At 42.8% G+C, this 13,723-nt stretch overlaps 1 protein-coding gene across 2 annotated transcripts; it reads left to right on the forward strand.

The window, feature by feature from the left end:
- The first annotated feature begins 528 nt into the window (after nucleotides 1-528).
- Nucleotides 529-13,199, forward strand: LOC6045597 (facilitated trehalose transporter Tret1). 2 transcript variants are annotated; one of them, XM_038249866.1, is made up of 6 exons: nucleotides 529-681; nucleotides 7,509-7,626; nucleotides 7,684-7,818; nucleotides 10,691-10,876; nucleotides 10,945-11,189; nucleotides 11,252-13,199. In XM_038249866.1, the coding sequence occupies exons 2-6, from the start codon at nucleotides 7,524-7,526 to the stop codon at nucleotides 12,020-12,022; spliced, it is 1,440 nt and encodes a 479-aa protein (XP_038105794.1). In that variant the 5' UTR covers nucleotides 529-681; nucleotides 7,509-7,523; the 3' UTR covers nucleotides 12,023-13,199. The 2 variants fall into 2 exon arrangements, with proteins under 2 accessions (XP_038105794.1, XP_001862938.1); XM_001862903.2 differs by lacking the exon at nucleotides 529-681 and adding an exon at nucleotides 2,576-2,917.
- Nucleotides 13,200-13,723: the final 524 nt, after the last annotated feature.

Below are 13,723 nucleotides of genomic sequence, written 5' to 3' on the forward strand. Positions count from 1 at the left end.
CGGAGTGACTGAATGTTTCTGACAGGACATTTCATCTTAATATTTCATCTTAATATTTTTTCCAGGACACCTACGCAGGGAACATTTCAGGAATGACGCATTTCGGTTACCGCTTCTTGCGTCAGCTTCAGAAAGAGTCAAAAGGGACGTGACCCTTCTTTACTTACGCTCGAATGATGAATATGAGCGACATAAACAGGAAATTCCAAACATTGGCACCATTCCGTCTCGTCGCTTGTTTTACAACCATACAGAGGTATGAGAGCACCACCACGTGGTTTTTTTCCTGAATGAGATAGGGGAGAGAGGGAATGTCCTTGTGTTGGTCCTTCCAGCATCCCTCGCGCTCCTTCAAACAGTTAAGGGGGTATGACGTCACTAATGGTGTGGTTCATTTACATAGGTATTTGTGTAACTTTGTGATAGCAGAGGGGAAAATTTCTAGTCCTGCTTCTTGCACGTGTCTGTGTTCGGTCCCCCGCAGACACATAATCGTCCCGATTGTACTGTAGCGAGAAAAGAAAATCGATCACTTCTTGGCTGGTCCTTCGGGCGGACAGACGTGACACGTCGTGACGCGAGAAAATCGTGAAAAATTAGCAAAAAAATAACGGGAAATCAAGAGTGTTACGCGTGACATTGGTGTAGTGCATTGTGACAACGCAGTAGGCGGCTTAGGAGGTGATTGGCGTGCGAGGTTGCATACTTTAAGGGGAAAACGCAATAGAATTACATAATTGCCAAAATTTGCGCTGCAAAAACTCTCACTCGTGTCAATCACACTGGTTTGCGGGAGAGCAAATTTGGCACCGAGTCGTGAAGTTTTCGGACTTTGTTGTTAGTTTGGCGTTCGATGAGATAATAACATGTGTTAAGGGGTGGTGTGTCTGCGGACCCGTCATAATGATAGGGCATTGTATTCGAAGAGTGTGTTGTTGTCTAAATTTGTGCTTCCGCTCCGCCCTAGACATGTGCTTTAACAGATGTACATGTCACCGTGAACGTGACATTCTGAAGACTAGTGATAGCGAAGTTTGATAAAATTTGGGTATAGATAATGACTTTCAAAAATGGCAGATTAACATCAATGCATATGCCAGAATTGATAGGGACAGTTAGGAATGTTAGTTGAATTAACCAAAACAATTTTTTAAACTTCATTATTTTTATCGTAATTTCTAACTTAACTTATTAAACTATCAAATACTTAAGATGAAGTGAGAGACTCCAGAGGAACCTTTATTCTGAAGTCCGTAGTAGAGAAATCAATCCTTCTTTATTTGCAAATATTTGTTTCATTGCCAAAATGTATCTTTCGGTCAAACGAACATTCACCGAGTACTTTATTCAATCACCCTAATTACCGTTCTCATTCACAAAAAAAACCTTCTCCAACACCATCCAAATGCAATTGACAGGCCGGACCTGCTGCCGCAAGGTCATTCATACCGGCGGCGGTAGGGCCCAAAAGTGAAAGGACCGTCGGGTGGACGTCGGTACCCATGCCAACGGAACAGGACGCCGCTCCCGTCGAGACGGAAGGAAGAGTTTCGTTGTATTGGTGTGTGGGAACGTGCCCTGTACGGCGCATGTCCACCTCCGGTGCAAACTTCCGATTCCCCTGAAAAAGAAGTGCAAATGACCTCGCCGCGTGGGAGGATGTTTTGTTGTTGTTGTTGCATTGTAGCAGGTTTTGACAGATTACCATAATGGAGGATGCTATAAAATGAGTTTAATTGTATTTTTGACATTATGGTTGATTGCGCAGAATAATGATCGCTTAACATTTTTTTCTGTGCCGCTGTAAAGAAACATAAAACGCTCAGTCTTGAAATGATCGGGAGACCAAAATGTAAACAAAATGCTCTATCTGAAGACAAACAAATGCCGTGACCAAATTTTTAGTCAAATTAGGTCGCTTCAAAAAGCACAAACATGATTGATTTTCCTGACAGTTCCATTAGTGAGAATCCGGAAACTGTTCGACTCCCACGTGGCTTATCTTGCACACACATTCGAAAACTATCGAAACTCAAACAGAGTGACACACAGAGAACGAACATTAATTTTACGACATTTGGCATTATCTCGGTTCCAAAAAAACGACATTCTCTCCCAAAATTGTTGCTCTCATTTGGACCTTGCACTCGCTCTTCGGCTCCAATCGTGCTGGTTGTAAATTTACTTACACGAATACTAACACTATGCCGGTTTGAGGGAGCTCTTTTAGATGTTTGGATCTACAACAAGTTTTACAAATGTCGTAAGATTTTTTTCTAGGAAGCTGTTCATAATTTATAAGACCAATCTGATAACTAGATTTTTCAAAATACATTTCATATTTTCCGATAATTCTGAAGATATCTATACATCTTACTCAATAGATGTTCTTGGATTCCGCTTCTCAGCCATGAATATTTGCCTCTAAGCTGTACAGAGATGTTTATCATCTCTCGATTTTGTCCTCTCCCGCCAATATTCCTGCATCCCGGCGTCCCCGAGTCCTCGTAATATATTTATATATTTTCCTCTCGCCGTGTACAACACCCGATTTCCACGAGCAGTGCGATGGAGGCCCGACCGTCTTGCGCGCGCGTTTTCTGTACTCGAGTGAGTTTGGTCCCAGCCGCCGACGAACCGAATCGAACCCGACTGTCAGTCGACGGTTGAGCTTCGAACGGGCAAGTTTAAGGTGCCGACACCATCAGCAGCAATTTCACCTTAAGGAGCGCGGAGAGAGGACAAACCGTGTGGAAAATTTGGGCCGGGAAGCGAGGAAAAATACGACCGATTGAACCTTGGAACGTTGGGTTTTAAAATTGTAAATCGACAGCTTTCGCGGGGTGTTAAAAAAGGACTTTTGGCAGCTTGAAAAGTGAAATTGTATCGACTAAGTCGGTTCCGTGGGAAATTCTAGGTGAGTGGAGACGGTTAGAGCAATTGGAAACCAAATATAAAGTGACTTGGAAATAGTTAACTCGATTTTTAAGAGTTTAGACTAACTTTGCAAACTTTCTTAGGCGTTGTAATTTGGCGGGAACAAAACTCATTTCGCACAAACTCAGCCAGTTCAGCTACAAAACCACTTTCATTTTCACCAAAATTTAAGAAATGAATAAAAAGTGAACTATCAACTTTCAGTATTCCACATGCGTGCTTCAAGATGGGGAAGGCACAACAATACAACTGAAAGAGATCTGTGATAAGAAAAAAAACGCCCTGCATAAAAAGTAAAAGAGCAAATCAAAAAATTAAGGAAAATAACGTGTTGTGCCTTTATAAATTGGCATCAAGCTGTGAAAAGTGCCGTCGTAAATATTTATATCCCTCCGGCAATTTCTTCGAACGACATTGTTTGCTTCTGAGGGAAATGCAAACTCGAGGGAAATCAAGGCGAAATACGTTCCGATCGCATTGCAATCCAAATTGTTTGGCTAATATTGGATTAAAGGCGATTATGCAGCGTGCCGCTGTAAACAAATCAACGTTTTTTTCTTTTTGCGCGCTTAATTAGTGCGAAAACGCATCTTTACAATTGACGGCAGCCTCCATTATGGCTAAGTAACTGTCAAGTGTCAGAACCGGTTCGATCCTGGGCAATTGCATGCTGCAGTAGCGCAACAATTCGCAATTCCATGGAAAATTTACGACCGTTCAATTGAATTGCTACGGCAAATAGATTGATTGACTGGGCACTAGGGACGGGCCTAAGTGATATTGGACGCCTGCAAGGTTCAACGGTTTGCATCCAATCAACGATGGTCTCCAAAGGGAAAGTACTTGCCAGTAATTGGGCCATTTTGCTTACAGCGGCACCATGTTCCAGGACAGCAAAGGTTGTCGAAAGGTCACGCAAACACTTTCAGATTGATTGCGCCTTATCATATCATTGTTTCGGCAGGTTCTCTTTGGTGGACTTTTGTTTTCTTGTTCAAAGCTTTTTGAGACCATCGACAGCGACAGACAACGCGAGCGCCGTCCAACAATAGAAAACTCGGGGAGATAATGTTACGTCTGCTGGAGGAAGAACGTCGATAACGAGACGAAAATATTGAATTTCAGCTGTTCAATCTCGAAGATGCGATAAGCCCAATGTTTTCTTCCACGTTGACCTTCGCAGATCTAGCAAGCGATTCCCCGACCAGAAATGGTACGCTTCGAGTAGACCTGGGATGGCTGCCTACGCGCTTGAACCGGTTCAAAACAGATAAACCTAAGAAGGCAGTGTAAATTAGAATAAAAATTCACATTCCGTGTCCCGTTTTGTGGTAACGACGCGCCATGTCTGGTTTTGGTCCACGAGGGAACGTTAATATGGAACACGGGAGAAGCATTTCAATGAATGGGACCGGTTTAGCAACCGTTCGGCGTGGATGTTTACGGTGTTGATGTCAACTGATTTAATTTTAGCACATTGGAATTTGATATCAATCTATAGTGTTTTTGAAAAGGTCCTATAAGCTATTGTCTTTCATATCGACCTAATAAAAAAAAGACTAGAAATGAAAAAAACTAGAATAGTTAAACCAGACTTATTCCATTTTAAACCAATATTTTACAATGTAAACATGTATACATGCATTCGGTTTGGCGCTATAAAACCGCAGATTCTCGGATTTTTATACCAAATGCCAACCTTGCCTGTATGCAAGCTGGTAAACTGGTTTGAACTTTTATTTTGATTCATTTTCATTAAGGTGGCGATTTTGCATCGTGTCGTACCATTTTCTGACGCTTTTGTTATCGTTAAATGAGTTACGTAAAAGTAGTTCAAGCATGTCTTTCAACGCACTTAAAACAAGAAAATTATAACTCCATCCCACATCGAACAATGTCGAGCATACGGTCAAAACGCCGGGCGTACCGCTACAAACAAACGCTTTCCCCCTAACCCGGAATTGTTGATCGTCGAAATTTATGGGTGTTTTCCTTCAAATTTGCCCTGACCATGACGATTTTTCCCCAGCACAAGCGACAAGCGTCCTCCGAGTGACCTCTACGGCACCGGCTGACGTAGGCGGGCGGAAAACACGAAACAGTTTTTCCTTCGTTTGCTCGGTTTGTTTACAACTTTTCCGACCGAAACTTTTCTCTCTGTTGTTTCGCTCTCATTTCGGACGATGACGTCAGAGTTGGTTTTGGCTGGTTTGGCCGAAGCACGTGAGGCCGCAACAGGTCGATGGATTACGTACGTGCTTCGGTTTACGATTTATTGACGTTCTGGGGGGTGCGAACCATAAAAGCATGGGCTCTGTCAAGATATGAATTTTATGGCGCTTGTTTAGGCGCCTGACGGCTTCTGGTAGGGTGAGCTGATAAGCTAGCTGGAGCCATGGCTTTTGTTAGTTTATTGATAGTTTCGAGCGATATTTTGACAGATCATCACAAGGTTGATAAGACAACTTCTTAATGGGCGCTTGCACATGGAGTACATAGTTTCAAAACTAGAATCGTTCGACTTTCAGCGATACGTTGTGCTGGTTATCGCGATGAGCTGACCGGTATCAATAAATTTGTAATCTGTAATCGGCCATAGCTCTGATCCCGATAACCTCGTGAGGGCACCCAATGATGCGCCTTCGGCTGCCACCAACATCGAAACGGCAGCCATATTTATAAAGTTTGAAATTAGTCTTTCTCGGGAAATTATTAAACGCAATCAGGAAAATAATAGCATCAACACGAGATATCGCCTGTAATCTTCTTTTACTCAATAACGCAACCGCTATAAATAAACTGGTTGGCCTTATTCCTTAACTAAATAGCCTGAATTTAAATGTGCTACAAAACATCAATTGAATTGTTAAAATGAATCTCAATTCACAAGACAATGACAGTTTAATTCCCAAAATCGGGTTTGCCAAATTTCTTCCAAATCAGGTTAACGACTGACCGGAAAGCCGGCAAGCCAGGCCGAGTGCCAAATCAATTTACATAATTTGCATTGTAGCTGCAAACAATGCTTGGACCGGTGCCAAATACGCGACGACACCCCTTTAGAATTTAAGGTAGTTCTTACTGTGATGGTCTACCGATTCACGATTTTAAACAATGGCCGAAAATGACGTTCAACAATCGGTACAGTACCCCTCTCACTGTAGACAGGTACGCGATTATAAAACCGGTCACGGTACGGTGACCGAGACAGCAGCGCCGAACCACCGTAACACGAAGTCGTGTTACGATTTCGACGGGGAAGGTAGAGAGAGAAGAGGTTTGCTTTTAAAATTCCGTTCAAAATAGCCCAACTGTGGCATAAACAATCTGTTTACATATTTATAGTTGCCGGTATAGTACGCTACACTTAGTTGCTATCTGTTTGACTACCGGTATGCTCAACAAATGAAGTGTGTTCATGCAAAATGCGCGGCTTTTAAATTTTATGAAAACTTGCAAACTGCCCTAAAAAGTTGAACTGAACGCGGCCCTAGTGGAGCTCAACTGAATTAAAATGGATAAAAAGTCGAATCTAGTTGTCTATGTCAGTATGATGTGTACACAGAAAACGCACTACACTGAGCAAAACTTACACAGCTCAACGAAGTGTTCTACACATGATCTGGCCCTGCTGTACAGAGCACTCAAATATCAATCGCAAAACACTTGAAATTTCGGTGATTGGCCATGAAATAATGTCAATAGCCAAACACTTGAATTTTAAATGGTGTTGAAAAATAAAAGTACGTACAAGTGATTTACAGGTTCTCGCTTGCTAGTCGTGCACGCTACCACTGCGCCGGCCGGCCAGTTGAAGACGGGAGAGTTTTTTGTGCTCTTGGTTCTAGCCTCGCTTCTAGCCTTCGATGAAAGTCGCGCAAAAATCAATCAGTGAAACACATTAAATTCATGTGCATAATCACGTTGACTCTGAATAGTGCCTGTTTTGGGTAGATCTTAAGATCATTTTCAAGTGTTTTGCTCATCACTTTGAATAGTTCAAGACGGTGGGACAAATTCATGAACAAAACAATTGAAAAGCTTGAGCCACCCGAATGAAAATAACATGTTAAAAAATACCAAAAAGTCAACCGCCCAAACACTTGCATTTGATAGTGGTTTGGATTGATGTTGAAACACAAACCAATTAGATCTACGATGTGACTTTATTCAATCATTCAAGTGTTTGGGCACTTGAATAAAAAGTGTGGCATATTTTCAGTGTATACACTATAGGAATTTAAACCTGAAGAGGAAAAAAAGGTGCAAACATTCTTCTTTCTTCGTTTTTTTTTGCCAGCTCATGAATGACGCGTCGTCGTCGTTTGGTGGGTGTGTTCCCGCACGGTTTGGCACCGGTTCAAAAAGTGTTTACGTTTTGGCGCACGTAGTGCAAGATGTTGTCTCCTTGGCTATCGTACTTCAAGTGCACGCTAATGGAAACCCACGAAAAGCAAATAAATCGCGTGCACATGTTTGGTCTTTTTGTCACTAGGACGCTGCAGTCACGTTTTCGCTTGGTAGAAGTGTGCCGCTGTAACTAAACGCAGTTATTCTGGTTATTTTTTCAGACAATTTAAATCACAATGAGTAACAATGGCCCAGGGGTCACGAACCCCATGCTGTACGACCCACCGGAGGGTCAAGCGTCCAACACAAAGCTGATGCAGTTTGTAGCCGGTGTTGGAGGTGAGTTGAACCTTCGTTGTCTGAACTTTATAAATCAAACATCGTCATTCTTTTCAGTGTCGTTTGCCGCCATCAGTGCAGGAACTGCCCTCGGGTGGACATCCCCGGTGCTGTCCCAGCTGACCCCGGTTGTTGAAAATGGAACGACCTCCAGCAATAGCACAGATGGATTTACAATTACGGCAGAAGAAGGTATGCGTTTATCAATCAGTCGCCACCGTAATGCCTCAGATCGATCGTTGGACTTAGCGGTGGAATTGTTCCAGAAAGCACACGATACGGCTTATCGAATCGTTTGTAATTTTATTACCGAACGTATTTCCGAATCGTTGAGACAGATTAGTGACGCAATGACAGCGTGGGGAGCCTATCTGGCTATAGTCCTTTGAATCACTCGGGCAATTCGTGATTTGTGCATTTATGGATTGGCAATAAGCGATTTGGCATTGAAATTAGCAACGTGAAAGATAAGCTGCTTCTTAAGAGGCTTCAATTTACTGATAATTTGATGGAAGCAAGCTATTAACGAATTGTCATAAACAGTACCGCTGTAAATGTGTCGTTTTGACGTTCTTCTGATTTTGAGCTGGTTCCCAGTCAAATCAATCCGAATTCTGAAATGGAATTTGTATACGATACTAATTAGATTCCGTTTCAGAATTAAGATTGAGTTAACTGGGAATCTGCTAACACATCAAGGGTTGGCTTGAGACATTTTTCTCTGTTATGGCAATACCAATGTTTTACTTGTACCCCAGTCCCAAAACATCATATCAATTACCCCGAACTCAACTCACCTGCATGACAACCCCTACACCACGGTAGCAACCGCACAGGAATCCCGCAAAGGTATTCCAATAAAGAGCCTTCACTCCATCCACCGAACCTGCCCAGACGTCTAATTGGCCTGTGACCGCGGTGACGAGATTTAATGAGCTTCAATTAATCTTGCATTTATCAAGTCGCGCCATGTGCGGGAGGTTCAACAAAGACAAATGCGTCCACCATTAGTCAGCCTCCGTCCGGCCAGACAGATTCCGGTTTGAACCGCTGTCTACAGCAGCCCAGAGAGTTCAAAATTCTCGTCGGCGGCGACCGCGCGTTCTAATTATTCGATCACGCCGATTCATCGCGCGATACTCAACTTTATTGGGTCTGCGGGAAGAGGAGGACGAAAAGGTCAATTTGTACGGGTCAGGAGAAATTTGGTCTTTGATGAGCCGGTGGGCGATTGGTTTTAGTCACTTTGTGGCGTGACATCTTGGCGTTGACGTTTATTGTGCGATTTTGCAGTGGTTGCCATAATGGCGTTGGTAGTTTTTATTCACAGCGGAACGTCAATATAGGATAGGTTGCCAAAAAGCGAAGCTCTTTTCACTCTTTCCAAGACTAATTAAATTATTAGCGAGTTTAAGCGCTAATCTTTCACTTACTTCAGGGCCCGCCTCGTCATTTGTCGTGCGCGCTAGTCAACGAGTTTATTTCTGCCAAGCTACTAATTTGTATCAGTAATTACCGCCAATTAACATCCATCGATGTACCACTGGTGGGCAACCGCAGGAGACTGTCAGTTTCGATATTTCACTTTGGCTCCATGCGTCAGATCATCATCACGATTAAGTGGGCCAACGTGTACTAAATTTAAACACTTCCCGTGGGGTAACCCTCTGCCATACAATTTTATAAAAGTTTTTAAAGATGTTTATTCTTAATATGATTTTTTAAACGAGCCGCTACATGATTGCGCTTAGGCAAAATTAAATTTTAATGATAGGAAATTATTCGTTTTTTTCTGTAATCAGAAAAGGGTTGACATTGACAGCAATCTCACTTAAACGAAATGGATATCCTCTGCTACTTTAAATAGATGTTTGTCGTAGCAGCACTCGCTTGACTTTTAATGGAGATCATAAATTAAAATGGGTTCCATTGAAGGGAAACGGGATACGAAAGGGCGGCGTAAAGTATTCATTTACACGGCGTCAATATTTGCATTTCGCTTCTCCGGCGGCAACGCGGTGGACAAGCCTCTGAAAAGGAAGCTTGCAGCTTGTCCAATTGGTAGATTATACCGTACTTTACTTGATTAAAATGGACGCAAAGGCCACAAGGAGGCTTGGTTTATGAGTGACAGTGTTTTACACCTTATGGTTTGAGAAAAAGTTGACATTATTTTGTGATATAAGTTTTAAATTCAACCTTAAATCTACTATTTATTTGTTTCTGTGTTGAACTCTAATGGAATTATGTAATATTCGAATCTAAGCTATTGCTGCAAGCGCTCTACTTCATACCTTTTTTATCCGCTCTACAGCATTGACCTGACGACCTTTGGATTTGTTAGTCCAACTGCCTACCAGCTACTCCACCGAAGCAGGACCCAGGGGACAACTCCTACACCTGGATTGAGCTATCGACCTAACCCTCTAGGTTAGACCGGGGCCAACATTTACTTCCCCGTCCGACAGGAGGCGTGATCAGACAAATCTCGTCTCGAAATATGCCACCGGGACCGTCTGGGATCCATCCCAGGCCGACTGGGTGAAAGGCAACCACGCTTACCCCTACTCCACGGGTCCCGGTGTCAATTTATACGCACTTGAATTTGCTAACTTCCTTGATGATAATGGAAGCGGCCAAAGCTGGAGTGCATACTAAATAATATAGATTATTTATTCTATTGCGTGCTTTGCAATCGCTTTATTTCCAGCGGCACCATTTTTCTGGAGATGTTGTCAAATGATTTACGACCGCCATTATGGCGACTCTTGAAAGCACTCAATCACTGCTAATCGTTGAGACAATTTGTTCTCGAAATATTAGCTCTCACTTCAGTTTAAACTGTTTGTGCGGCCCGAAAGTAAACAGATCCCAGAACAATAAACCAATCAACTTGAGTTCTACAATTTAATCGCCCCTTGGAACGCCCTTAAGCCTAGGCCGTGCAAACGTGCCCTGAAGTGGCAAAACGAGCAATAAAAACTAGTTTCGAGTGTGTTTGTCCAATATCTTCAGCAATCTAATCAATAAGAAATCAATTTTACTCACGTGTCTCCATTTTCAGGATCATGGGTCGGCTCGTTCCTGGCCATTGGCGCCTTTCTCGGAGCGCTCCCGGCGGGTGTCCTCGCCGAGAAGATCGGTCGGAAGTACACAACCATGTCGCTGGCCTTGCCGTACCTGCTGAGTTGGGCTTTAATCATCTTCGCCAATGGTGCCGGAATGCTGTACGCTGGCCGGTTTCTGATCGGTATGTTGGGACTGTTTTGCTTGCCATAATGGCGTCGGCGTTGCTATAATTCGCGCGTTTCTTCGCAGGTATCTCAACGGGAGCATCGTGCGTCGTGGCACCCATGTACATCTCGGAGTTTGCGGAAATTTCGATTCGCGGAGCGTTGGGCGCGTTCTTCCAGCTGTTCCTGACGGTCGGAATTCTGTTCGTGTACGCTATCGGTCCGTACGTTTCCTGGGTGTTGCTGAGCGTGATGTGTGCCGTCTTTCCGGCGCTTCTGATTGTGGCGATGTTCATCGTGCCGGAGAGTCCCACCTACTTGGTGAAAACGGTGAGTTTGAGCGCGGTTAGTTGGTCAAGTTTTTTGGTAGATAACGAGTTGCATTTTTTCAGGGTCGACGCAGTGAGGCGGCTGTGGCTTTGAAGTGGTTCTGGGGGCCAAATTGCAATACGCAGAATGCCGTTGAGGCCATTCAGAGTGATCTGGATGCGGTCAAGGGCGAAGCCAAGGTGTCGGATCTATTTACCAAGGCCGTCAACCGTAATGCTCTGTTCATCGCGTTGCTGTTGATGTTCTTCCAGCAGTTTTCGGGTATCAACGCGGTCATTTTCTACACTGTGCCAATCTTCCAGTCTGCCGGCAGTACGATGGACCCTGCCATCTGTGGTATTGTGGTCGGTGTCGTTCAGGTGTTGATGACCTTTGTGTCTTCAGTGCTGATCGATAAGGCCGGTCGCCGAATTCTGCTGCTGCAGAGCAGTTTCATTATGGGATCATGTTTGGTTGTCCTCGGAGTGTACTTCAAGCTGCAAGCCGACAAGGCTGACGTGTCCGGAATCGGTTGGCTCCCGTTGGCTTCAGTGGTCCTGTTCATTATCAGCTTCTCGCTCGGATTTGGACCGATTCCGTGGATGATGATGGGTGAACTGTGCGCTCCAGACGTGAAAGGACTAGCTTCGGCCCTGACGGTCATGTTCAACTGGTCGCTGGTATTTTTGGTCACCAAGACCTTTGGAACGATGCAGGAAACGCTGGGAGCCGATTGGACATTCTGGTTCTTCGGCTTTTGGATGGCGGTCGGCACGTTGTACGTGTTTTTCAAGGTTCCGGAAACTAAGGGCAAGACCAACGCAGAAATTCAGGCTCTGCTTGGAGCAAAGTAATTTCGATGCAGTCTCAATGACTAACGCACGCATACACGGGAAACGCTTTATTTGTGAAGATTTCTATGTTTTATTAGGAGATTTTCGACTGTAAGTTCGTGTTTGTACATATTTGTTTTACGTCGGTAAGAACAGAGAGTCAATTGGAAGCAATCACCCACCTTCTGAAGCCCGGGCGCAAAATTATGTTGTTATAATTTTCTGCCATAGTTACATCAAGTAGCAACATCCCTTCCAATGTTTCAGGTGTTAGATTTTAGTTTGTTCGATGCATGTGCAAAGCAAATTCGTTAAATTATAAGTACTACAGTGTAAATGTTTTACTATTTTTTTTGTCCAAATTGTAACTAATGAAAAGTCTAGCTAGTTTAATGCATGCAGTACAATAAAATAAGAAAAAAATACAGAACAAAAAAAAACATAACATGGGTGTGTTCTTAGTCAACCAAATTACTCAAATAACCGAACCTAGAGGTGTCCAAACAGCGATTAGACCATATCACCCCTTTATTTTTATAATGAAACTCAAACAAAAAATAATAATACAAACCACTAAACAATCAAGCACTGAAACAAAAACGATGAAAATACCTCTCTCAGACAGCATATTCCGAGATTCGTTTCGGGAACCTCGCGAGGTTCCCGCTCATTTCGCTCGCATTAGGAATTATCTAGAGATTTTGTTAAGTGCCATATCATTTCGAGGAGTCGGCAGTCGGTTACGGTTTTGGGCGCCATCTTGGCCAAACGCTTTGCGCATACGTGTGACGCCATCTTGCGGAAAGGACAAAATGTGTGGAAGCCATATTTACAAAACATAAGCATATATTTACACAGCAATACTTACGTGTGTGCGTGTGTGCATGGCTGGGTGAAGATATTAGTGGTTCTAAATTGTTGTTTGTTCGTCCAAATACAACTGTTCGCGCAGGACTATAGTGTTTCATGACAGATACAAATAAACCATAATGTTGGAAACTAAAATATTTAGCAAAAATTGATCAGAATGAAAAGCAAGATGTAACCGCAAGAATTGTTATATTAGTCATAACTAAACGTACAGCTATACACTATATACTACCAGAGAAAAAAAAAAAACAAAAAGGTTAGTCCAAACTCAAGCCCGCGGCGCCATGAAATGTTGGAAATAAACGAAACTGAATGAAACTATGAAAAATCTTTGTTTGCCATTTGCTAAGAAATCACTTCAACCTGTCTTATCGAATCGCGACCGCTATTTATTGAGCAAATATTTTTCGATTTGTTTGCACCTCAACTTCCGAATCACGTTTCACCGATCTACGCGTGACCACCAAGTGAGTATCCTGTATTATACATCGATGAATTGTGTTTCAAATTAGTTCAGCAAAATTATAACTTTTATTATTAAATTTTATTATTATATTTGACGTGGAATAACCAGAGCCCCGGCGATGGCCTGATATGTGCTACCGAACAACATTGGCAATATGGCGTCGTTTGTTTACCAACATGAGATTGTTTGTGGACGAACAAAAAAAATCTTTTTTTTTGTAAATCTTCTATAACCGTTGTGTACTTATTTTAAAGTCATACATAATAAACAAAATTTCGTTAAATTCTAGAACAGAAAAAATATATATATATTTTTTAAAAATTTAAACCGCTTTCATCGCGATTCTAGGCAAGATTACGCAAAAAATCGTCGTACCTTTAGTTTAT

Source organism: Culex quinquefasciatus, chromosome 1 (genome assembly GCF_015732765.1).
Source record: "Culex quinquefasciatus strain JHB chromosome 1, VPISU_Cqui_1.0_pri_paternal, whole genome shotgun sequence".
Classification (NCBI taxonomy): Eukaryota; Metazoa; Arthropoda; class Insecta; order Diptera; family Culicidae; genus Culex; species Culex quinquefasciatus.

Bases quoted from the DNA above. Each gene is read 5' to 3' on its own strand.
- LOC6045597 (XM_038249866.1), top strand. From the start codon at position 7,524: ATGAGTAACAATGGCCCAGGGGTCACGAACCCCATGCTGTACGACCCA. The intron at 7,819-10,690 runs GTATGCGTTTAT...CTCCATTTTCAG, and splicing joins TACAATTACGGCAGAAGAAG to GATCATGGGTCGGCTCGTTC. The intron at 10,877-10,944 runs GTATGTTGGGAC...GTTTCTTCGCAG, and splicing joins CGCTGGCCGGTTTCTGATCG to GTATCTCAACGGGAGCATCG.